Source organism: Pygocentrus nattereri, chromosome 2 (genome assembly GCF_015220715.1).
Source record: "Pygocentrus nattereri isolate fPygNat1 chromosome 2, fPygNat1.pri, whole genome shotgun sequence".
NCBI classification, from domain to species: domain Eukaryota; kingdom Metazoa; phylum Chordata; class Actinopteri; order Characiformes; family Serrasalmidae; genus Pygocentrus; species Pygocentrus nattereri.
This window is the reverse complement of record NC_051212.1, coordinates 33845267-33871449: the sequence shown is the minus strand read 5'-3', so window position 1 is coordinate 33871449 and position 26183 is coordinate 33845267. Positions and strand designations below refer to the sequence as shown.

Sequence of the window (26183 nt, the reverse complement as noted above, 5' to 3'; positions counted from 1 at the left end):
ACTCAGAAAAATCTCCTGAAAAGAAATTGTTCGTTGTTCTTTATAGTTATTTTGATTGTGAGTTTAATAAATGAAGGTTGGTGTCTGACATTTTCTCATTACTGTATGCTTACTGAACTTCACTGCCTAATAATAAGAAAACTGAGTTCTACAGTTCAGTTTAGAAACATTTAAACAAGAGGCCTATCCACTTTTTCTGTGTTTCACACAATCACGCACTGGCCGTTAAGCAACCTTTTTTTTTTAAAGGTTAACTCAATCTGTCCTTCTTCTTACCTTTTCAGAAGGGGTTCACTCCCTTACATGTGGCATCCAAGTATGGCAGCCTTGATGTGGCAAAACTCCTTCTACAGCGGCGTGCCCCTCCAGACTCAGCGGGCAAGGTAAACATAAACTTCCACATGAAGTGGACCAATAAGAAGATATGTTTCCATAATGTATAACATAATGTTAAGTGACACAGCAGTTCAGTACTGACGATTAGTACTGTGTACTTCAGTATAGATTTCTCGCTTTTTGTATAAGAAACTGAAACTTCGTCATGCGTAGTTTGTAGAGCCTAATTCATAGAATTTCTTGGAATGTGTTTAAAAGAAATACATAGAGGCTATGTTGACTGCAAGAGCCCCGGTAAGCATAGTTTCATTTGATGATAACCAGATCTTTTTATAAATAATAAAACAAGACAATATTTCTGTTTCTTTCCTTTAATAAGGAACCAGATAATGATTCCTGCCCAGCTTGCACTTTAATCTAAACAATAACATTTTACCAAAAAACATTAACATGCTAACAGCCCTTAGTAACACAGCTTTCATATCTAATCATCTTTGTGCATGTATGTTTTTTATTGACGGCCTTTGTGACACTAACAGCTCCTTCTAAACCATCTTGCACTGACCCTCATCCTTACAGAATGGACTCACGCCTCTCCATGTTGCTGCTCATTATGATAACCAGAAGGTGGCGCTGCTGCTTTTGGACAAAGGGGCTTCTCCCCATGCCACAGCCAAGGTGAGAGCCCACCAACTGGCCCATTTTGCTGGAAGATTGTGTTCTTTTTGCAGATATCTGTCTCTAGAACTCAGAAAAAAGTAAATAATTGAAATCACTTAATTCAGATTCCTTTTATTTACCCTGACTTCTGTCTTGTGTGTAGAATGGATACACTCCTCTCCACATAGCTGCAAAGAAGAACCAGATGGAAATAGCCACCACACTCCTACAGTATGGAGCAGAGACCAACATCCTGACCAAGCAGGGAGTGACCCCTCTTCACCTGGCATCTCAGGAAGGCCACAGTGACATGGCTGCCCTGCTGCTGCAGAAGGGGGCGCAGGTCAATGTGCCCACTAAGGTAGCTGGCCACAGACAGTTTTCAGCTATTACTGGTCAAGGTTGGAAATCATCTTTTTGTCCATCTGCCACTGTAGCTGGTGGGTTCCAAAATCTACAAGCCACTCAATTTTTATGGAAGCCGATTGCTTGTTTTAACCGGCAGTGTGTAACTACATGACTGACTTACATTGCCATTTGTAATCTCTAAGTAATCTTACTTTTTTGTGATAGCATAAGCATTTCTAAACAGTATGTTCATCTTCTCCAGGCTAGTAAGTGCCTTCATGGCAGCTTCCTAGTGCAAGACTGAATTCCCTATAATGTCTTTCTTAAGGATGTGGCATTTAGATGATCTGTGGTCTTTATGGCCTCTACTTTCACATTTTAGTCTCAATAATGAAACTATTAGCTCATTAGTGTGTTGATGGCATACCCAACAGAACATTGTCTCTTCATAAACTAACCAATCACAGGGTCTCCATTGTCAGCTATTCTCTACTTTTTATTAAAAACATTTTTTGGACCCTCTTTGGCCTGTGTCTCCGTCTGGGAGGCTTTCAATGCAAACCTTTTAAGCTTAATGTTTAACAAAATCTGTTTTTTTTTTTTTTGTTTTGTTTTGTTTCTTGCAACATTAGCCTAGTCTTCTTGACCTGAGGTGTTTTTTTTGACTGTTTCTCTAGTGCCACTCATAAGCTGGTAGTAATAATTCAGCATCTGAAATTGTAAGAGCAACAAACTCTAAGCTCAAACATGAACAGACGTCCTTATTCTCAAAACATCCTGCTTTGGACAAATTAGTTAATCAAGTAACGCATACATGTAAAACATGTTTAGAATGCACATGCCAATATTGTTTGATACAGATGTTTTTTGGCTAATTGACTTAGCCCAACAGTATTTGAGTACTCTGGGAAGGAGGAACTCCTTTAACATTTTAAGGAGGAACATTTTAAGCACCAGTTATTTAAAATGCTGTGTGTTGAATTAAGCAGAACCGTTATTACCCAATTATTTTTTGTATTTATGTCTGTTGCAAGTAGCTTCCTACTTGACTCTCTGTGTTTGTTTACTGAATTGTGCAAATCGGTGCTTGATAAATGCTACTGGTGTGAGCATGGCTTACAACTGATTGATTGCGTTGTTGTTTTTTCCCATTTTTACAGAGTGGACTTACTGCTCTTCATCTTGCTGCCCAAGAAGACAAAGTTGGTGTTGCTGAGATTTTAGTTAAACAAGGTGCAAGCCTTGACCAGCAAACCAAAGTAAGAGAATTTTGAGGAGTGTTTTCTAGTGCCTAGTAATATGAAGTTGCCAAAAACACTAAGTTCTGAACTACTATTATTGCTCTTCATTTATGAACTTTGGAAATGGGCTGTCAGAGCATGTCTAATGAGTTCAATATGTGTTAAATCACCAGTGTCAATCATGAAGTAAGATGATTGTAATAATCCGCTCTGCATAAATGACTAATCTACGACTGTAAGGAATTATGAAACTCACTGTGGCTAGCTTCATACCAGTACAACTTGAACAGACTTTCTTGTTATATATATATATATATATAAAACAATCCTGATCCTTACTGGCACAAATTAGTTAATCATATTCATAACTTGCAGAAATTTTATTATATATGCTAAGATTGCACATGTACTAAGTTTATACTGTACATACCTTCTTAGTGTTATTACCATTCACAATGTTTGCTTTTTAATATTTAAACACATATTTATTTTATAATTTAGTTTATTTTTTTTTAGAAAACTATTCATGTTTAGTTTATTTAGTAAGACTTTACTGTATGTAGTGAAGGTGGACATGGAGATGGTTGGTGTAAAAGTAGAGGAGGCAGTAGATAGGGCAAGATGGAGGCAGATGATCCGCTGTGGCCACCCCTAAAGGGAGCAGCCGAAAGAAGAAGAAGAAGTAAGACTTTACTGTAGAACAATGTGCATAAGGCACATGACATCTACATAAGCTTATGAATTGACTTGAACATTTATACATTTAGGTGTAGGTGTAATGTTGCATATGTAGCTCTACAGTAAAGTTTTACCATTTATTTTTACCCAGTTTTCCCAGAAATTTAATCATGGAATTCCCACCCACTAGCTAGCTGTCCCCATCACATGATGCTATCAAGCTGGGAGGGTGAAGATTAGCACACGCTTCCTGTGAGTCAGTGCCAATTCTGTTACATTAGCTAACAGACAGTCCTGTTGACTAGCAACAATTTGGGTAATGGGGGCAGTGAGAGGACCACCCCATCAGAAAAAGCCAGGCCAGCTCCCAAGTGGCGCAACCATTTAAGTGTTGGCCCTGTCATCAGGAGATGGCAAGTTCAATCCCTGTTGATGCTACAGCCATCCGTGGCTGGAAGTCCAAGAGAGCACGCTCTCTCTGGGTGAGTAGGATGGCCCCCCTTCTCTCCCCATCAGTCAACACTATGTAAGTCAGTGCAGGTGTCTGCTAGCTGACGTAACTGAACTGGCGGTTGGTGCTTTCCTCCAAGCACGTTCACCTTCCAATGATGTTGCGTGAGTGGCAGTTCGAAAAGATGTAGTAGCTGGCTTCACAGGTCTCTGAGTAAGCCTGTGCTAGGATTGGTAGTATTGTGTGATTGGGGGGTGTCCTAACTGGTGGATGGAATTGGAGACAATTGGGTAAAAATCCAAAAGAAAAAAAAAGAAGAGCGAGGCCAGTTGGTCTCACAGATGGCTGCGGCATCACTGAGGATCATCTGATAGAGCTGTCTATCGATTGTTGATTTTTTTTCAATTAACTATTATGTTCAATATTATTTCAGGGATTACAAAAACAAGTGATATATGTCCTCTCTTCTAGCTGGGATACACACCACTTATTGTCGCCTGTCACTACGGAAATGCCAAGATGGTCAACTTCCTTTTGAAAAGCAATGCCAGCGTCAATGCCCAAACAAAGGTCATTAGTCATAAACCTCATAGAGAAACATGGTTAGCCTCATTATTGTGTTCTGAATGTAATGTGTGTGTGTTTCTTTGTTTAGAATGGATACACTCCTCTTCACCAAGCAGCACAACAGGGCAACACACACATCATCAATGTTCTGCTCCAGTTTGGAGCTAAACCCAACGCCATCACTGTGGTGAGTAGACGACCCCCCACTCCCCGCATACACACACACACACGACCACACACACACACGACCACACACACTCATACTTACGGCATTGATGGAATCTCTCATCTCGTATTGCAGAATGGAAACACAGCTCTTGCCATTGCTCGTCGCCTTGGTTACATCTCAGTGGTGGACACATTGAGAGTGGTTACAGAAGAAATCATCACCACAACAACAGTGAGTCTTATTCAAAATCATCACACTATTCTGATTTACAAATACTGTGTGTTGATACATTAATACATATACAGTATATACATATACATATTTTATGAATGTGTATATGAATAATATTTCTCTTGAAGTCATTGGCTTTGGTATTGGTATTAACAGATATGTTAACAAAAAATATCAAATATTGTTATTGGCATACAATTCTTTTCTCAGTGCATCCCTAGTTTTTTTATTTTAGTTTTTAAGTTTGGGTCTAAGTCTCAGACCTCACGCAATTCAGTTTAAGTATGATTCTCAAGGAAATCATTGCCCATTTGTAATGATGTCACAGAATTCAGACGCTCGTGGACAGTGAATGAAGATCCCGTTTTAATGTAGAATTCCACATCCAATATTGTAATCCAAAAACAGGCAAACAGGTCAATACACAAAAAACTAATAGCTGGAGCAAACAAACCAAAGTGGTAGTCCAATGTCATCATTGTAACACAGGCAAGAAGGACAGAACACAAAGGCAGAATATCCAGAGCAGTCAAGACAAACGGGTAAATCCAAAACCAGAGTTGAAATGAAACGAAGCACAGATCATACATGGAAAGACTAAAGCCCGGACTTATATGCTAACTAAAACATCACATGATCAAAACTGACAGGTGTAACAACTCAGTAATCAGGTGACTGAGAACATGGATTGGATCGTGTGGGAGAATCCGGAGTCAGCTGATCTCCCAATGTATTCTTTGAGATCGTGTATGTGTTTTGGGAGGAAGTAGGAAGTGTCGTGGTCATGTGATCTGCCTGGTGATTCTGGGAGATCGAGATTGTTTCCTCTGCAGATGTGACACCAATCACAAATTGCCAAATCACAAATTTCACCACATCTTGATTCAATTAGAAAATTTTGTTATGATTCAGAATTATTATGCAGTACTGTGGAAAAATCTTATTTTACACAGTGAAACTTCTTCCATATTATGATTTGCTTCCATCCATAATTATCATGCTTGACAGTTGAAGTATGAAGTGTTTCAAAAACAATTCAATTTGTGTGCAGTACATTCAGTTACACAACTAGATAGCCAAATCAGCAGTTTGTTTGTTTTTTTCATACACCCTATCATTTTCATTATAAAGTCATCTGTGAGGTGTAATCTACATATTTACAACATTTTTTTATCATCTTTTTAGTACGTGTATATATGTTGCTCATATGGCATTTTAATGTTGTATACATTAAGCCTTTGTAAATGAATATCTAAGCCATTATGATATTGCCTATTAGATGTCTCTCTCAAACTGCATCTCCTCTTCTGTAATATTAGTCATGTTTTGGTAATGAAACCAAAAATAAACAATGCTTTGTAAAATTAGGGGACATCAAGCAAGGAGAAAATCAGTCTAGCTGGTGGCACAAGCAGCTGTCCAAACAGCTGTTTGTGTTACCTGGCTAGTTAATACAGCTGGTTGCAGAGATTTGAGCTTTGGGAACTCACGCTTGTTGTCATAGGGGGTCCAAAATACCTTCATCTGTTTCATTTATGGGTCTTTTTAACTGGTGGCATCAATGGTTTGAAAGTATGTTGTTCAACATAATCATGTGATTTGCAATCAGCATTTTGATTGTTTCATTAAACTTGTTTTACTAAGACAAAATGCTTGCAACTGTTGCAGCTAAGTTTCAAATGAGGAAGTAAAATTGCATAACTGTGCACAGTACACAGTATAAAATAAATACAGTCATTCTTTTAAAGATTTAAACCTTGAAAATGTTACATATTTGTTAAATTTTATCAGCGGCACATCTGATTTAATTTAATGAAGGCTTGATTAGCTTGATTCTCATTCTCTCAGGTGCCTAAGATTATACTTTGTTTTATTTCATGTTTGAAAATGTATAATGTTTATTCGATGTAATCCATAGCGATTATTGTTTCTGTATAGACTGTGACAGAGAAACACAAGTTGAATGTTCCAGAGACCATGACTGAAGTCCTTGATGTGTCGGATGAGGAAGGTGAGTTTTACAGTCAGTCAATATCTCTGCAATCACTTTTTCAATCTTTTTCCTCAATGTACAGTATCACACGTCTATAAAAATGTAAAGTATGCCTTATTAGGATTTAACTAATATTATCAATATGAAATATCATGTAGTGCTCAAGCAGGCTGATGGTGCTATGTCTGACGACTCCTTTGACGAAGGTACACAGAACCTCTGTTTCACCAAATGAATTAATGTGTGAATTAAGTAGCTTAAATGAGGTAAGCAATTTAACCAAGCACTATGCTATGGTGTACCAAGCATGCAGTGCATGGAGTTTGGAAGGTTTCTCTCTTTAATACAACTCACAAGCAAAGTATTGAGGTGTTTGAACTCACAATGCAGTATTTATGTTGGAGTGGCTCTTGGTGTCTTGCTAGGTTTAAAGATTTAGTGTGACGCAGTTTCTCTTGGCCAAAATACTACTGCTGGTAATAAAAATGACATAGAAATGTATCTGTTTGTTAATAATTCAAAATGAATGATGGTAAATACACAGCATACAAAACTCATGTCAGTTTTAATTGTGTATGTGCAGGCTAAGGTTATAAGGACTGAAATGCCAGAAAAAAAATAGATTAGAGTGGAACCAAATGAGCATACATTTTATTGAACTACTGTATGATCACACTTTATTTTCGATAGTCCATAATAGATTTTCTGCAACTTTTCAAATGATCAAACTTTTGGGTTAGAGTTGAGTTTTGAGGTTAAGGCATAATATAATCATAAGTATGAAGGTTTAATTGGTAAATATTTAGTTGAACATAAACGAAAGACAAGGTAAACCTCTACAAACCATGTACTGTCCAAATTAACTGTCACCTACTGCTTTAGACTCAGATCTCTCCAGCAGGTGCCCTACACCCAAGTCTTCTATGTTCTTTTATAAATATCCATTATTGTTCTACTCTCTAGGCAGCCAGTATGTTATTGACAGCAGAACTCCACTATCAGGCTACAGTATGTTTCGTATTTACTGTCAAGTATTTCCTGCTGCTTTCTGTCAATCCTATAAATACTGCCCCTGCTGGTCACACATGGCAACAGCAGCAGTGGTGCTTTACTGTCTTTGTTACTGATTGTCTCAGCACTCAGCTGCTGAAGCCATAAGCTATGTAGAGCGCTGTGGTCGTAGAAGCTTTGCTGATACATGCAGGCTTATTTAATGCACAAAAACATGGGCTTTCAGTTTAGTGTACTGCTGTGTGTGTGGGTGTGTGTGCACAGTTGAGTGCATTACCTACCTACCAGAATACCAGTGTCCAAATGCTCTATGCTTTAGAGCAAATAACCCCAGTTGTGTGTGTGTGTGTGTGTGTGTGTGTGTGTGTGTGTGTGTGTGTGTGTGAGGACACTTTTCTGAGTGTATGCTGTTTTTGTGGACTCTTTAAACTGACCCTTTAATGTGAAGAATGTAAGGACCTTCAGGTAATATGTTACTCTCCCTGTGTTATAGGTGATGACACTATGACAGGTGATGGAGGAGAGTATCTGAGAGCAGAAGACCTGAGGGAACTGGGAGATGACTCATTACCTGGCCAGTACCTGGATGGCATGAATTACCTGCGTTTCAGTCTGGAAGGTGGACGATCTGACAGGTGCATAGCAAACAAGATGTATTATGAGATACACAGAAAATCTTAAAGGGAACTTAAAGGCAGATTCCATAGGTTTTTCAAATTAAATAATAAAGATTGAAATAGTCATACTGAGTGGTTTGATGTGAGATTCATCTATCAGTGGTGATAGGGACCACACGTCTGCAGAGTTTAATGCCTGCAAAACCTTCCTCACAGAGTTATTATCTGAAATGGTTACAAATACACTGCCTGTCACATTGTTTTTATTTAAAATGCAATTATTTAGATGTGAACAATGTAAATGAGTGCAATTTGATGTGACATGGTTCTCTCTTTACAATGGTGGTGATGGGAACCAGGGGTAGCAATGTCTACAGCACGTTTAGTCACTTATTTGCTATTGTGAACAACCAGTGTACCCACTTGTGTTTTCTGAGTTTTTATATGTAATGCTGATGATGGTAAAATAGTGTGTTTTCTTTGGGTAATAGTGGGTTTTCTTTTTGCCTTACAACACCCTGCTTGTACCCATCCATTTTCTAAGCCGCTTCTCCGTCAGGGTCGTGGGGGGGTGCTGGAGCCTATCCCAGTAGTCTTCGAGTGGAAGGCAGGATACACCCTGGACAGGTCGCCAGTCCATCGCAGGGCAGACAGACAGACAGACATACACAATCACATATACACACTCACACCTAGGGGCAATGTAGCATGTCAAATTGGCCTGACTGCATGTCTTTGGACTGTGGGAGGAAACCGGAGAACCTGGAGGAAACCCACGCAGACATGGGGAGAACATGCAAACTCCACATAGAGAGGACCCTGATCACCCGGCAGAGGAATCGAACCTAGGCCCTCCTTGCTGTGAGGCGACAACGCTACCCACCACACCACCGTGCCACCCTCCTGCTTGTACCCCTCCACCATAAATGGGTGTCTTCAGACATCTGGTTCTTACCACCACCACTGTGTACAATTCACTTTCACTAATTCACTTTCTCTAAAATGGATAAATTCACATCAAAACAACTCGGAATGACTTTGTGTATATCTTTTAATTATGCATAAATTTTGAAAAATCTGTGTAATTTTCCTTTAAAGCAACTAAATCTTTACTAACACAATGAACTCCTTCTAGCATACAAAGCTACTGGCTCTTCTTCTTTAGATGAAGACGATTCTGATTAACTTCTTCCTACTAACCTTTCATTCGCTTGTTTCCTCTGATGCTCACACAGTCGCTTGCACAGGTATGAGGGCCAAACGCTTTCATACTTTACATTTTACCTTTGAAAATATACATGTTTTCCAGAGACCTTGGATAGGATAAGGTTTTTAACCAGCTCTTGGTAGCTCATTGGTTGTTCTGTGTATTGTTTTAGCACGGATAGGTCCTACACACCCACCCATCATGGCTATTACTCTCCAAAACACGACGGGATGGGGGACGACATAATCCGCAATTACCAGGTAGAGTCTAGAGAGGTTCATCTGATACATTTTGTGTGATGATTTACTTCAGTTTTTTTGCAGTAGGTCTCTATAGTAATCTTGATTACTGACAGTTCCCCATAGGTGATTTATTTATTTAGAGTTATTTAGCAGCGTTTTTAATGTGGAAATTAACTCCTGTAGTCAGCTATTTGAAAAAAAGTGCTTGCAAACATTAGCAACCCACCATATTTATCTATCTGCAGTGATAGTGTGAAACTGTAGAAACATTTAATGGACAATACTAAAATAACTGTGGCTGTCAAAATTACCACAGCGGTGGGACGAGGGACATAAACACAATGTTAATAGTTTTTCCTAGTTAACTACAGAAAATACCGTCATTAATTGTTTTGACAGACTTAAAAATTATTTTAAAATATGTTGTTTTTTTTTTTAATAAAATATGTTTTTAGATTTTGATCATTTATTTGTCACTAATTTGAAATAATGGATGAGGTTGAGGGGAATGACCCGCTAGTGACCCGATGTGGTTTTTTTTTTTTTTTTTTTGTGAAATCTGCAGATTGTAAACTTTGGTCACTGCACTTTTCTGTTTGTAGGTTTCTTGTCTTGCTAATGAGAGGGACTCATACAGACTGAGCTGGGGAACTGAAAATCTGGACAATATAGCACTTTCCTCCAGCCCTGTTCACTCTGGGTACGGAAAACAAACACACACGCACACACACACACACACACACACACACACACACATACTCTCACTCACAATCGCAGTACTACACTCAGCTGGATACTTTCATTACTGAAAATATGATTATTTTTGGTGTCTCATGACTGATCTCTGCTCATGTAGAAGTTTTGGCTGGAAAACAGTCCCACAAACAGTATTTATTGCTACTAATATCCGTGTGTGCCTGCCTTTCTGACAGTATTAGACTGCATTGTAGACAAATAATCACATTTGATCATTTTGGCAGTGGGTCGGTTACCTTAGTAATAAATCAGATTAATGTTCTATTTATATACTGTAAATACTGCACTAGAAGTTTAAGGAAAATCTTTAAATCTTTGCGGCATTGGCAGTTAAAGAAATTGAAAAATTACATTTCAATAGTGTAGCATGATAAACATTATACCTCTTGGTTATAAGGGTTAAGAGTTCATTTTATTTTAATAATAATAGTAATTTTATTTGTCTAGCAATGTTCATGCCATTAGCAGCTCAAAGTGCTTTACAGACAGGTGATAAAACATAGTTATAGAAGAGATCATTAGTATTTAATTAGAATGAGAAGAAAATTAAGAAGATTAAATTACAAAATAAACACCACGAGACATTCAGTTTTAATTAAATGCTAATTTAAAGAGATACATTTTAAGTGCTTCTTAAAAGTGAGCACTGAGCTTGACTGTCTAATAAAAGGTGGAATTGAGTTCCACAGTTTAGAAGCAGAACAACTGAAAGAGGCCTCTCCATGTTTTCTGTATTTTACAGAGGGTATCTGTAGAAGGCCACTATCTGCAGGTCTTAGATTACATGCCAGAACATAGACAGATACTCTGTGATGTAAGCAGGTGCTAGATTATTTTGAGCTTTAAAGACTTGTAGCAGAACCTTGAAATCTATCCTGAATGATACAGGCAGCCAGTCCAGTTCTTTCAAAACAGGAGTGATGTGATGTCTCTTTTTTGTTTTTGTTAGGATGTGCGCTGCTGCATTTTGTACAGGTTGTAAGGGATGTATAGTTTTCTTTGGAACATTACAGTAGACAAATTCAAGCTTGTAACAAATGCATGAACAAGTTTCTCTGCATCACTTTAGGATAGAAAAGGCAGAACTTTAGCGATATTTCTTAAATGATAAAAAGATACTTTACATGCGTGTTTACATGCGGGGTAAAACAGCTCAGAGTCTAAGATTACACCCAAGTTTCGTACTTCAGGTTTGGTATATGAAGCTAAATAACCAAGTTTCTCAAAAATCTTTTTTCTGTACCAACCATCAATTTTTTCATGATTTAATTGTAGAAAATTGTGCGACATCCACTGCGACATACCTGACACACAGCTGGATAGTCTGTTTACTGAGTCTTGATCTTCAGAAGGAATAGAAATGTATAGCTGGGTGTCATCAGCATAGCTATGTAAATTATTCTTTGCTTCCTAATGACATCATCTAGAGGTAGCATGTACAAAGAGAAAAGCAAAGGCCCTAAGTCTAAACCTTGGGGGACTCCACAAGAAATGGCAAATCTTTTTGATGAATGATTTCCAAGTGAAACTATGAACTGCCTCTTACTTAAATATGATTTAAACCATTCAAAAACTGTGCCCGAGAGACTGACCCAGCATTCAAGATGCTGGAGTAAAATCTTGTGGTCAACGGTATCAGAGGCTGCACTAAAATCTAATAAAACCAAAATAGAATTTTAGTAAGGATGGACTGAATTATTATTGTTCAGCTATTATTTACAACCTTGAAAGAGCATTCTTCTATATCTGGGTAGCGTGCACCAGTATGAAAATCTTTTTTTTTTTTTTCTGCTTGTATTTAATGTTGTGTCTTTTGACATCTTTGTGTGTTATATCAGTAGTTCTAAGCATATTTTATGAAGATTTTTCTCAAATCAGTTTCTCAGTTTTTTCTGTTTTATTTCTGATCATTAGTCTCTTGCATTCTTACTTTCCCTCTCTGCTTTTTTCTCTTCTTTTTCTCCTTTTGTTCTCTCTGTCTGTCTGATGAGTATTTTGTTCTCTCTCCAGCCGTTCCTCTCCGTGCCATGACCATGACACCAGCAGGTGACTGGCTGTACTTTGACATTTGACCTGTTACACCCTTTTCCTCTTTCAGTGTGCACTCCATTAAAGGGGGAAATACCTGCAATACCTGGTCTGCCTCTCGGCCCTCTCAAGCATAAATTGAAAAGATATAAAACTAGTTACAACAACCCTCACTTTTATCCTCTACCCTGAGCTGCCCAAAAGCATTGCAGGTTAAAGCCACAGTGTTTGCAGTTGATATATTTATCATTTCACCATGTGTCTTGCACCAGAAACTAACAAATGTGTTGCTTGTTTTTCACTTTTGTATCCCCTGTTGGATGCTATTAAGGTTGTTCAGCACTTGCTGTTTTGTAACCTGTCCTTTGAAACTAACTGTTTTGCTGACGTTTACCAAGAATTTAGTATTGCTGCAGTGCACATACTAGGTTTTGTTATGTCTTGTGATCATTGTCATTTATCCACTGAATTTGAGTCATTTAAAGCCAAATTTCACAAAGTTACTCAAATATTAGTCACTTGATACAAGTGTTAATGATGCTTGAGTCAAGATAATGTAACATGATCTAAAATGTACACTGTAATTTATTGTGAAAAGTTTTATATATATATATATATTTATATACATATGGGTCATTCCATGCTAATTCACCTTGGCATGTTATGGCATGGATTTCTCTGAAAAAAAATCAAGCATAGTTTTTAGCTTTGGAGTATTTTAAGTTTCCCCCATCATGTGCTAAATCTAAAAAAAACTGAGGTTAGGTACTGAGAGAATGACAGAAGTGAGCTGAAATTTCAGTTCCAACACTATAATGTTCATTTTGAATCAGCTGGTATAATGTTAATAAAAAATTATGAAATTCTGAACAATGCATTTCTAAATGCATTTCATAAGTTCAAATTTGAGCTCTCGTTAGTTTCAATAATTCTGTGAGCAGTTTAACTCAGTATTTAAGACTTTCTACATGAAAAGCATTTTACATGATTGCCTGAATTAAGCAGAACTGCTTAAATTTTTTAATGACATGACCTGCTAGGCCCTAAATAAGCTTGTGTGGAATGACCTACATACAGAAATGGAGATTTATAAGACTAGATAATTGGTATTACACGTTAACGTTAATTAACATGGGTGTGAACATGGGGAATTAAAGCATATCACAACATTTGCTGGGTGTTGAATGCTGTACAGGCCATTCATTTTCAGGATATTTACAAATCGTAATGTCATGCTTGTACACCCTACTCTGTCTGTTGTGTTCTCTGTAAATCATTTTTTTTATGTCCAAAACCCTTGATAGTCCTGCTGATGTGCCATTACAAGACAACTCAAGCATGCTGGAGAATGTTTCCACTGTTGTGTGTGTGTGTGTGTGTGCTGTTTCACTGTAACATCACATCAGAAAGTGTCTGGGTGTGTGTTGCGAGTGCAGATAAACCCTGTCACTTTGAGTTTCCTCTTATTCACACTGTCTGCTGTGTGTGTGTTTGCATGTAGAAGAAAAACACACAAATGTGAAAATGGAAATAAAGTTAAGCAGCTAGCATTGATTAATGAAACTTCAGTATGGGAGTAGGTATTGTCATCGTCATCTCAAAACCTCACCTGAGATCTTTAGTACACCAGATATCCTAGTTGCTCTTTACATTGTGTGGAAATTTCATTATGAACGGGCCAATGGAAATGTTCCAAAGTTAAAATAAAATAAATAAAATCTTGTTTTATTACAGTTTTTGTCTTGTCCTATAAAGTTCTGAGATATGAGGTTTTGTTATGACAGCGACAGTGTGTTTACGCAGAATTACTTCAGCAGAGCATTGTCCTTTTATCAGCAGTGACGCAATGTTTTTTCATCTCGTTTGCAGCTTTCTTGTTAGCTTCATGGTGGATGCCCGTGGTGGTGCAATGCGAGGTTGCCGTCACAATGGCCTGCGGATCATCATTCCACCTAGGAAGTGCAGTGCCCCAACACGAGTGACCTGTCGCTTGGTCAAACGCCATCGCCTGGCTACCATGCCCCCTATGGTGGAAGGAGAGGGTTTGGCTAGTCGACTTATTGAGGTTGGACCCTCTGGTGCCCAATTCCTTGGGTAAGTTTTTCAATAATAGTAGGAGAAAGAAAAAAAAATTGCAGTTTTTTTAGACTTCTGTAGTTTTTTTGCAAGCTGATGTATTTGACTTAATAATGCTTTTGTTGTTTTGCCTAAAATCTCAATATTCACCTCTTCTTTTCCCTTGTGGAAAAAAAAATTGTGCTTCTCTTGCTTATCTGCGCTTAACTAAACACGTTTGCAGTAACACTCAAGATTTTTGTTTGCTTCACAGCTTGCATTAATGAAATTTCTGAGCTTTGATTAACCATTCTGCAAAGCAAAACTCCCCACTTATGAGAATGCTCCATGATTGATTTGATATGTTTTTTAATAATTGTAGTTGACTAAATGTTCAGTAAAGCATTTCTTGTTCTATTATGGATTATAATGTGTTACTTCGCTTTAAAGGGATTCTCCAGTGTTTTTCAAACTAATGTTTACCTGCCAGCACAGCCTCAATTACCTCAGACAATTTTGATGCATTGCCCTAAAGAAACAGGAAACCTGTTGTCTTAAGGCACACTTGTTATAGAAGCCAGTGGGCATTTGCTTCAAATTTTGTCTGTAGTAATCAGCTACAGATGAGGATTACCTTGAAAAATACTGGCACCACTTTAATGTGCTACTTCAGTAACAGCAAATCAACATTTTTATAAATCAATACGACAAAAAGATTTTTCTGAAATCAATCAAGTGTGGACACCATTCTATCACGGAGGTTATACCACAAAAAGAAGGCAGTAATGAAGACGAGGACTCCACCCCCAAACTGTTTGTCATCTGTGCTCTCTTTTTCTACTGCTTCTATTGGATGGCAGTAAACTCCATCTCCCCACTGCCCCGCCCCCTCTGAATGAGGGTGAGAGTTTGGTTAGCCGCATTCTTCAGCTGGGGCCACCAGGGACCAAATTCCTGGGGTAGGAGTGATGCATATGAAACAATCCATGGATGCTGGTCCCATACCCTTTCTTCTCCTTCTGTCCTTTATTTATCATTTTGTCTTTCCCTACTCACCCATGATTCAGTGTGAGTTTGAGTTGTGAGTGGGACTGTGTTAGTGTATTGTGCCTTATTGTATACCTTTTGGGTTCTTTTTTGGTGTTTTTGTGTTTCACATTTTTGCCGTGCATCATGAGCTGTGTCTAAACCTGTGACAAAACTGCAGGAGCTTGTGCAGAGCATGGCACGCTTTGAAATCATTAAAAAAGCACATCTTTGCTATTTAATCAGTAAAAATTGATTTAGGACTTTCTCTATTTTGTTCACCAAATCGTAGACCTGGACATCCTTCAGGTGATTCTGTGTGTTTTGATGTAAGAACCAAAATATCTGGAGAAAAACTCCACCCAGCACCCAGAATCAAGCAACACATGACCCATATCCATGCGAAATATGTACTGGTCCAAAAACTTTAAAGTGAACTTTTATGAAAGACTTTTACTGTAGTTTTGACATGTTTGGACAAGGCAAAATGATGATAATAGCACACAATGCCTTTCAGAATTAATGGCACCCTTGGTAAAGATGAGCAAAAAATGGCTGTGAAAAAATGCTATTGTTTATCGGTTTGATTGTACACTGGAAAATGTGAAAACATCTCAAATAAAATATTTAATAATAATTAATAATATAAATGTATTCATATGTGAAGTAATTTAATTAAAAAATATCATGAACACATTCAATTATTGTCACCAAATTTCTTTTGAGCAAAATTATTCAACATTGTCCCATGTCTAACCTTTTAAACATACAGTGTTTAAAATTTAAATAAACCTGTTTTACTGGGGTCTAAATTTCAACAAAAAAATAATCACATCTGAAAATGCCCATCTCCAATATTAAGCCAAATTTTTGAGAAGTTTCAAACTTTCCTGCCTGGAAGAAGATGAGTGTATTTAACTTCCACTATGTATGGTGAGGATAACTCTGAGGAATAAGACTTTTTTATAATTGGACAACTGCAAGACTAGATTGCATCTGTTGTCACCGTCTCCAAAACTAGTTAGATGCCACCTCCATGCTAAAGATAGAAAGATTTATTAAAAGAAAGCTTTTGCTGTCACCAAAATACAAGCATAAGTTACTAAAATTCACAAACACTACTAGGACTTTGATTGGAAGTGGGTTCTGTGGTCATATAACACAGAAATAGTGCTTTTGGCAACAAACACCAGAGGTGGGTTTTTTATTTCAGATTCCTCAATATATGTTCTCTCACTACATTCAACATTATAAGACAGCACTCAGTGCCGTTTACTTGGCAACCTTCATTAAGTACACAAAGTACTTAATGAAGGTAATAATGAATGGCAATAATTTTGGGGAATGTTTAAAGAAAGTTTTTTTTCCCCCTTTAAATTAATTCCGCTAACCATGAAATAATACATTTCCCATATTTTCTCAGTAAGATCAAGTGTTTTTTTTCCCTCTCATCTTTATGAAGAGTGCCAATAATTAACTCTATATCAGGCCTGTTCAGCACTACCCCTGCAGATCTACCCTCATACAAAGCTTAATTCCAAACCTCACTGAACACCCTCTAATCTTCACATGATCCTAACCTCTTTGATGAGGTGGGTCATGTATGTTAGAGTATAAATGGAGTGAGTAGATCAGCAGGAACAGTGTTTGGCACCTCTGGCAAATGTGCTAGTCTGGTATGGCCATTTATTTATAGCAGTCTCGTTTCAAGCTAGTCCCAACTTAGCTCCCATGGTTAGACTTTTGTAGTTTTTTAAATGTTTATCCTCAATATTGGTGATTAATTGTGTCATTTTAATGGTTGTAAAACCTGAACTCTCACTTATGATGTTGAAATGTAGATAAACAGATATGGCGTAACACATTTATGCACAGATAGACACATGGTAAGTCATCCAAGGGCCGTTTTTATGGTTCATTTCGGTGAAACCCTGTTTTTTTGTGGACTTTCAGACCAGTGATTGTGGAGATCCCTCACTTTGCTGCTCTGAGGGGGAAGGAGAGAGAGCTGGTGATTCTGCGCAGTGAGACAGGAGAAAGCTGGAAAGAGCATCACTGTGAATACACAGAGGAGGAGCTCAATCAGATCCTCAATGGCATGGATGAGGGTGAAATTTTCATACCACATCTGATAGTCATCTAAAGATATTGTTGTGATGTGAATTTCTTTTTACAGAACATTATTCTATGGTATATACTGTAGTTTATTAGGATACTATATACACTTTTATTAATACATTCTTCATATTAAATTAATTTTTTTCTTTTTTTTTTATTCTGTGTTTATGCTTGACAAACAAACTCTTGTCACTGCCTCCGCCATATCTTTCAAAGATTTTTCATGTCAATGTCCTGTTCCTTCAGAGTTGGACACTCCAGAGGAGCTGGAGAGAAAGCGCATTTGCCGCATAATCACACGGGACTTCCCACAGTACTTTGCAGTAGTGTCCCGGATCAAACAGGATAGTAATTTAATTGGTCCAGAGGGTGGGATCTTGAGCAGTACGGTGGTACCACAAGTCCAGGCAGTTTTCCCAGAAGGAGCACTCACCAAACGCATTCGAGTTGGTTTACAGGTAGCTACAAAGACTGAATTATGCTTTCTGTAAGAAGGTTGCAGATCATATTTGCATGTTCTGAAAAGTATATTTCCCTTATTGTGTTTGTTTTTCTTGTCACCAAATCACAGACTTATTATATGCTGCTTTTTGTGTGGATGAGAAACAGACATTAGGATGTAATTGACATGCTATTGTTTGTTTTTTTATGCAATATGCACTTAATTTTTTGTCCCAAGTAAATTTCTCAGCATATATTCATATATGAAGATGTAGACAAAGTTTTTCGGCAAACTGAAATATTAGTTTGGGCTGACAATATTGAAATATGGTGCTGTAGCCCTGAACAGCCTGGGGCAGTTGTGGGCTGGAGGTTAGGGAACTGGCCCTGTGACCGGAAGGTTGCCAGTTTGTTCCCCAGCGCTGACAGACCACGACTGAGGTGTCCTTGAGCAAGATACCTAACCCCCAATTGCTCCCCAGCCGCTGTGGTTAGGGCTGCCCACCACTCCGGGCGCTGCTCACTGCCCCTAGTGTGTGTGTGCTCACTAGCGTGTGTGTATAATTCTGGGTAACACTACTTCAGTCATGTGTGTGTGTGCCACATATGCATGACAACACTGCGAAGGGTCTACCACCTGACCTGAAAACAAATCTTACTGAAATGCTGCAGTTAAACACAGCAAAACTGGGGTTGCAATTACCCCAGATTCCTTTACTGAACAAATACACTTTGTTACTTTCATTTGTTTTGAAGTTTTCTTTTGATAACAATTATTGTTATTTAAAATTGAATTAACCTTTAAATGCCTTGTACAAGCTTGTATTCAAGAGTATTTCAGTTTTTAATCATGCTTTTCCTGTTACACTTGCTTCTCTCTTGACTAGGCTCAGCCTGTGAACATGGACGTGGTGAGGAAAATCTTAGGAAACAAAGCTACTTTCAGCCCTATAGTCACTCTGGAGCCCCGTAGGAGGAAGTTCCATAAACCCATCACCATGACCATTCCTGTCCCCAAGACTTCCACTGACCCCGTCCTCAACGGCTTTGGAGGAGATACGCCAACACTCCGATTGCTATGCAGCATCACAGGTGAGGAAATTCACATATACACCATAGAAACTAAAAGACTAGCTTAACCGGACATGCTAATATAGCTAACAGTGAACAAAAGCTAGTAGCCACAAATATGCATAATTTAATTTGTATACCACTAAGTCGTGGCTCTTTGATTTCATATTGTTAGCAACATTATTTGACTTAACTATTTCTTTAACACCTTGTAAGATAGCAAAGTTTTAGGAATCGGATAATGTGATGTTTTAATATGACTTCACACACAGTCTGTTGGCTACATTTATTTCTGAAAACCTCTTTTTTCTATTTAAAGTACATTACTGAAGCTTCTCTATGTATACCATCATCTAGGTGGAACCACGCCAGCTCAGTGGGAGGACATCACTGGAACCACACCATTAACTTTTATCAATGACTGTGTGTCATTCACCACAAATGTGTCTGCAAGGTATGTCCTCAAAACATATTTATTTTGATACTGCTTAGATTTTTTTAATGGTTATTGAATGACTTTACTAACCTTACTGAAACAGTCTTACACTCTCAGGTAAAAGGTACTGTACAGATATATTTTTGTTCATCAATGTACAAACAATGGAAATGTACCCTCAACAGGACAACAATGGTTTTAATGCCCAACTGTGTACCTTAAATAAGATTTTCCCAGAGAAAAGATACATATTTGTACCATTTCATAGCCTAATGTTTTAAAGCAGAACAATAAAAAACCCGAAGCTGTGTATGGAGTCAATGCAACTTAACCATATACTTGCAATGAAATATGATAGTCATCTTTCCTAATTGAAGGTACTGAATACGTATTCTTTATGGTACCACCCAAGTAAAAATTTAGTAGCTTTTTATGGGAGAGTGTATATGTAAGCCTGAAAGTCAAAGCAGGTTTTACTCACAATGTCCTCCACTTTTCACTGTTTAGATTCTGGCTAATAGACTGTCGGCAGGCCCAAGAGTCAGTCAACTTTGCCACACAGGTCTATCGAGAGATCATCTGTGTGCCGTACATGGCCAAATTTGTTGTCTTTGCCAAAACACATGACCCCATAGAGGCACGACTACGCTGCTTCTGCATGACAGATGACAAGATAGACAAAACTCTGGAGCAGCAGGAGAACTTCACCGAGGTGGCTCGCAGTCGGGACGTGGAGGTGGGTGTGAAGAGTGCTGTATTTGGACAAATGTACTTATGTACTTGTTACTTTGTGCCAGACTTGGGGTTAGTTAAATAAAAGTTAAATACTCGAAAATACTAAATACTTTGCACAAGCTACAATATGCCTACATTAAAGATCCCCCATCTGTAGCTACACATTACACTGTTAGAAATAAAGGTACCATGCAGGTACATGATTTGTTCATCAAGGTACAAATAGTGTAAACGTTCCCTCAAAGGTATAACAGTGGTTTTAAGGTCCAATTGTGTACTTTAAATAAGTATTTCCCAGTGGAAAAGTAGATATTTGTATCTTTTTATAAACTATTTTTTTAAAAACAGAACCATTTAATAAAAACCCTGGAGATGAGATGGGGTGTGTGGAGTCAGTACATCTTAGAAAATATCATTTTGATGGATTATGGTACAGTTAAGTTCCCTGACTAAAGGTACTGAGATGTACCCCTGAGGGTACCACCACAGTGACAAGAGGGGTTCTACCCCACTGACAATATCGTACCTTTTTTTCAGAGAGTGTTCCTAACAGCCATCCTCAGGTCCTTTTATCCAAGGGATCACTGTATACATACTGGACACTTTATCAGAAATTCCTCCCTTTTAGCTCCACCTGGTGCTTGTTAATGCCCATTTTTGATGCACAGTTTTTGTTAGTCATCCTCAAGCCCTTCAACAGTTTCTGACCACAGAGCTGCTCGTGGCTGAATATTTTTGGGTGGTGCACCGATCTCTATCTACTAGCAACTACTTTTCATTGTATATACTACTACTTTTCATTGTATATAAATATTGAATAAGAAAATATTGTTTTGTATAAGAATTTTAGGTCTTCAGAACAAAAAATTGGGACAATGGGGCTTTTTGATGTACATTTGTATGTAAAAGTTTGAACACCCCTGTTACGAAGTGACAGAAACCCAGACGCTTGCGGATAAGAGGTGAGATGGACAAAACACAAAAAAGTAGTCAGAGTTCAGACCAAATGTCAAAACACGAGTCAAAACAACCAGCAGAAGTACCAAAAAGGGAAAGGCAAAAGACGTAGTCAAAACACGAAGCGAAAAGGTCACAAACAAGGTCAAACATATGATCACAGAGAGCAGCCACTCAGTAGTTTCAGGGCAAACAATACCTTGCACTGACTGTTTCTAAAGCCTGGGCTTTTGTTCTCTGAGCTACAACGAGACAGGGGTGATAACAGTTAAAATTCTGGAGACTGTGAGCGCTGATAGGAGCGCAAGCAGGAGTCCAGAGTCACATGATCTCCCAGCGCATTCTCGGAGTTGGACTCCGATCGAGGAGGCCAGTGCGTGACAACCCCAGGTCAAATGACAGTTTATTTTCTACAGGAAACAAACATGAATCTGACATTTTTCAATTTATGTTTTATTTAACTTATTTTAATTTGTTTAACTTGTTGTAAAAATACCATATAACATATACAATGTGTCATAACTGTTGCACTGGCTACATTCTGTTATTTTCCCAAAATGTTAAATTCAGCAAGTAAATAGTAATTGTGCATAAAATGTGCAGAAGGGTGTTCTCGGTAGAGGATGTTAACTTATTTTTGTTAGAAAAGCAACAAAACATGTATTTTAAACCTTTTTTTCAACTCTTGCATACAGCTACATCCATCACCTTAATAAAACTTCATTGTAAACACTTGATCAAAGAAACCTTGCAAATGTTTGGCATCTGCATTTGTGTAGCCTTGATGTGTCAATCATTGTGCTGTTCTATTAAAGGTACTGGAAGGAAAACCAATCTATGCAGACTGCTTTGGAAACCTAGTACCCCTGACCAAGAGTGGTCAGCATCATCTCTTCAGCTTCTTCGCCTTCAAAGAAAACCGACTTGCCCTTTTTATAAAAGTGAGTTATCTGACGTGCATTTGAGCTCATTTCCTTTGGTGAATATCCTAATTCAATCAAATATTCTTATAGTAACCTCCAGATAGCCTTTATGCAGAACTGTTATTATATGCTGTAAATATTTGCCATTGTGATCTATTGAGAAGCTTATGGTCACTGACTGGTAACTTTTTCAATGCTTGCTTGTTGGAAATGTTACAGATACGAGACAATACTCAGGAGCCTTGTGGTCGGTTGTCTTTCATGAAAGAACCGAGATCATACAGGAGTCTGGCCCATAATGCTATATGCAACCTAAATATCACTCTACCGACTTACTCTAAGGTAATTTTAACTCACCTGTCTCATACATGATGATTAAGCATTCATGTGTTTAATACATCCCAGGTGCGGATTCACTCATGAGTCCTTTTAATGTCTCCAGAGCATTCAGTGTCTCTTGAGCACTTTTTTCTGGCTACTATGTTTCTATTAAATTTTCTCCATGCATGCATTCTTACAACACTTATTTTTGTAACCTCAGTATTTTTGTGTCAAACAGTCTACCCTCCCTATAATGTATCCAAATGTGGTTGGAATACACCATGTTTTCATATGATGAACACAGTGGAGGTATAACTACATATATGTCCCATATATACACCCACACTTGTCTACCATATGAAGGTACACAGATAACACACGCTCTAGCTAACACATGTCAGTGCATAAAGTTATATGATGGCCATAAGTATATGGACACCTGACCATCACATCAATATGAGCCCTATCTGGTATTGCCAATAGACACTTCTATTTCGCAGCAAGCACTTACAGTTGATCGGGGAAGACCTAGCAGAGCAGATATTTCACAAACTGACTTGTGGCAAAGGTGGCACTCTATGACAGTGCCACATTTAAAGTCACTGAGCTCCTGAGTACGTTCCATTCTACTGCCAATGTTCGTCTATGGAGAATTCATATGTGTTGATTTTTTCACCTGTTAGCAGTGGATGTAGCTGAAACCTGAACTCAGTAATTAAGAGGGGGTCCATGTACTTTTGTCCATTTAGTGTACAATTAGGGTTGTGGTTATGTTTGGATATTGTTCTTTACCTTTTAAGTTTACTTTTAAATATAGGTTGAGGTTATGGCTAGTACATAGTTGCATTTATTTACTTGTAGTCAATTGTTTACAAATAATGAGTAATCAATCAGAAGCCTGGTACTGACAAATTAGCATTATTAGAGATTCAAATTAGACAAATCTTTCATGTTCAGTTTTGATAAAAGCCAGATTTGCCAGCTGTCTGTCCTCCACACATTCCCATTCCCGTGCCGTGCCTCATTGGCTGGCTCAAGAATTCTGTTGCTATGGTAACTGCTTTGCCTACTCTCTCTTTCCCTTCTCTCTGTCCTGTATCCCTCTGTCCCTCTTTCTCTTGATCTCTCTGTCTCCTCCCTCTGTCTTTTACTGCTTCTTGCTCCTCAAAGGAATCAGATTCAGATCAAGAGCCTGAGGAGGAGGTAACTGTGGAGATATTTTCCTCTATTATCTTAACAAATTAGTTCATTTTGGATGGCCTCTTTCCTCTGTGTCAAAGTTTCAAAAGAGTGAACATTTTTAAAGTTGTTTTCTGCTATTGCAGTCTTACTCCACTTGTCCTGGCTGTGTTATTCGTGCACAGTATGCAGAAATATCTGGAATTACTCCACTGTTAGGCAGTGGAGTAATCACACAGCTTAGTTTTGCAATTATCGACAGCAAAGGTCAGAGGTCACTGAAAATAGCAAAACACTGAATGTAATCCTGCCGAAACAAGCTCACCTAAGTAGTACCACTAGAATTTTGTCCCTGTCCTCACTTGTCACCCTCCTGCAAATTCAACAGCACAGCCAGTCCTGAGCCTGAATTAAACACAGAAGGCTCCAATAGGGACCCGATGTCTGCTGCCTGTATAGACCACTGGAGCTACATGTAGATCACATGAAATACAGTACTGTTTCTAGTTTTAGTTAAAAATTCTGACTTTTTGAAATCAAGTGTTCTTTGTCCTGTTCCTTAATTTCACATTAAAAGGGATTACAAAATAAAAGTTGAAGTAGAACAGGCCCAAATAATTTGAATTTGTTTATCACAGTTTAAAGTATAGTACTGTTTTCGACTCACAGGAGCTAGAAATTTAATTAAAGCAACACTTTAGTAGCAACACTGTCTTATGTTTTTAACATAAAGCCTGCCAACTGCCTGTAGATGAGTTAGAATATCAGAAGCAAAAAAAAAACGATATGCTCTATACATGTCATCAGTATCAGAAATTGCCAGTCAGCCACACTACTTTCAGTGTTCAAGCCTCAAACCAGAAAAGTGGATATTCTGGTCTTCTTGGCTAAACATCAGGACCTCTACTTTAGTTTAAAGAAAATAATCACTGTTTAAAACACAGCCACAATACTGGTCAGAAAAAAATCACAGTAAGGCTTTTTCCCCAATTTTTTTCTAACCAAAAACATTTTATTCGAAAATACATTTAATCAGCAAATTCCATAATTGTATTTCATTTTAAATAGAACAGTTATGGTTATATGTATGACAAATGTTAGCTAAATTATAGGTTTAGTTTAGAATGCATCAGAAATTCATGCCAGACATCAACTCGCCTCAGATCACAACAAGCTGTACTCCTTGAATGATCAGACAATAAAAAAAAGTGCTCAGTGCAAATGTGGTATAACAGGTTGTCATGAAAGCATGACAAGTTTAGTGAATTATTTCAAGAACAGGAGTAAAGTTATCCTTCATAGTGACCACCATGTGTCCAGTCCACACTGCATTATACTCAGCTCTGTCACATAACTGCTTCAGGTGAAAATATCGGTCTCCTTTTTCTCTCTCTTTTTTTTTAATTAAACAGTTTAACAGTAGGTTTAAAACTTCACAGCACAAACAGCAGCTCACAACTGCAATCTTTTACCTTTTTTTTTTTTTTTGGTATCAGAGAAGTTTCCTGCACAGCGCAGGAAACTACACCAACACAATCATCACATTTAAGTAAATAATTACTTACTTAAAAATAATAGTTTTTTTAGTTTATTGTAGCTTTTTCTTAGTTTTAGTAATAGTTTTAATAATAGTTTTATAGTAATAGTTTTAGTAGTTTTAGTAATAGTTTTTTTATTGCATAAATATTGTATTTTAAATATAATTGAGAACAATATAGACAGTGGGACTGTGTGATTTCACTGGATCTTTATGGAGTTTATGCTTCGCTCATGTGCAAGTGAAAAAATAGGCTTGTGTTTTGACAGGCATAAAGTGCATGTCCAGTACAGCTGGTGTGAACTGAAACGTTGATTTAAATGGAACTGTATCTGTTCCATCAGACAGATGATCATGAACACTTCAGATATGGTAGTAGTAAGAATGCATCAATACCGTTTTTAGTAGACTGAGTACAAGTCGATGTTCCAGTACTGAGTCTGATACCAAACTGAGAAACGTGCATAAAATGAAGTAGTTGTTCATGTAAATGAGTGCAATGAACCTTAGCTGTTAAAATGGTAAAATCTAGCATATTTTAAATGAAGCACATTAGCTAGCTATGCCACATTAATTATCTTGAATTGAGTAGCGCTGCAGTGGAGAAGTGCAGGCTTTGTCAGAAACACACTTCTGTACTGCTGTGTTTGAAGTACAATTCATACTTTATAGTTTTGCTCAGTCTCTAGCACACTGACAGCAAGAACCACATCCCAGTTGAATCCAAGGAGCTCACTTATGGGGTTTCACATCTTCTCTGAATCTTTAGTTTGGCAGGTTGAGCTGTCCTGTTAAGCCAGACATACACTGTGTGATTTTAGAAATATTGTTTCCTTGGTTACTCGTATG

At 37.9% G+C, this 26183-nt stretch overlaps 1 protein-coding gene across 11 annotated transcripts in view; it reads left to right on the top strand.

The window, feature by feature from the left end:
* ank2b (ankyrin 2b, neuronal) overlaps positions 1 to 26183 on the top strand; it is a 124513-nt gene that overhangs the window by 63551 nt on the left and 34779 nt on the right. For 3 of the 11 annotated variants that reach the window (XM_037535265.1, XM_037535262.1, XM_037535259.1), the window contains 23 exons: positions 285 to 383; positions 916 to 1014; positions 1160 to 1357; positions 2505 to 2603; positions 4186 to 4284; positions 4370 to 4468; positions 4583 to 4681; positions 6620 to 6692; positions 8179 to 8320; positions 9538 to 9549; positions 9682 to 9769; positions 10354 to 10451; positions 12518 to 12553; positions 14405 to 14629; positions 15451 to 15549; positions 17570 to 17724; positions 17981 to 18192; positions 19063 to 19267; positions 19604 to 19700; positions 20190 to 20418; positions 22190 to 22315; positions 22517 to 22639; positions 23789 to 23821. In XM_037535265.1, the coding sequence (XP_037391162.1) occupies positions 285 to 383; positions 916 to 1014; positions 1160 to 1357; positions 2505 to 2603; positions 4186 to 4284; positions 4370 to 4468; positions 4583 to 4681; positions 6620 to 6692; positions 8179 to 8320; positions 9538 to 9549; positions 9682 to 9769; positions 10354 to 10451; positions 12518 to 12553; positions 14405 to 14629; positions 15451 to 15549; positions 17570 to 17724; positions 17981 to 18192; positions 19063 to 19267; positions 19604 to 19700; positions 20190 to 20418; positions 22190 to 22315; positions 22517 to 22639; positions 23789 to 23821 (2745 nt within the window). Of the gene's footprint in view, positions 1 to 284; positions 384 to 915; positions 1015 to 1159; positions 1358 to 2504; positions 2604 to 4185; positions 4285 to 4369; positions 4469 to 4582; positions 4682 to 6619; positions 6693 to 6832; positions 6881 to 8178; positions 8321 to 9537; positions 9550 to 9681; positions 9770 to 10353; positions 10452 to 12517; positions 12554 to 14404; positions 14630 to 15450; positions 15550 to 17569; positions 17725 to 17980; positions 18193 to 19062; positions 19268 to 19603; positions 19701 to 20189; positions 20419 to 22189; positions 22316 to 22516; positions 22640 to 23788; positions 23822 to 26183 lie in introns of all 11 variants that reach the window. The other 8 variants (XM_037535269.1, XM_037535263.1, XM_037535258.1 and 5 more) reach the window with 7 other exon arrangements.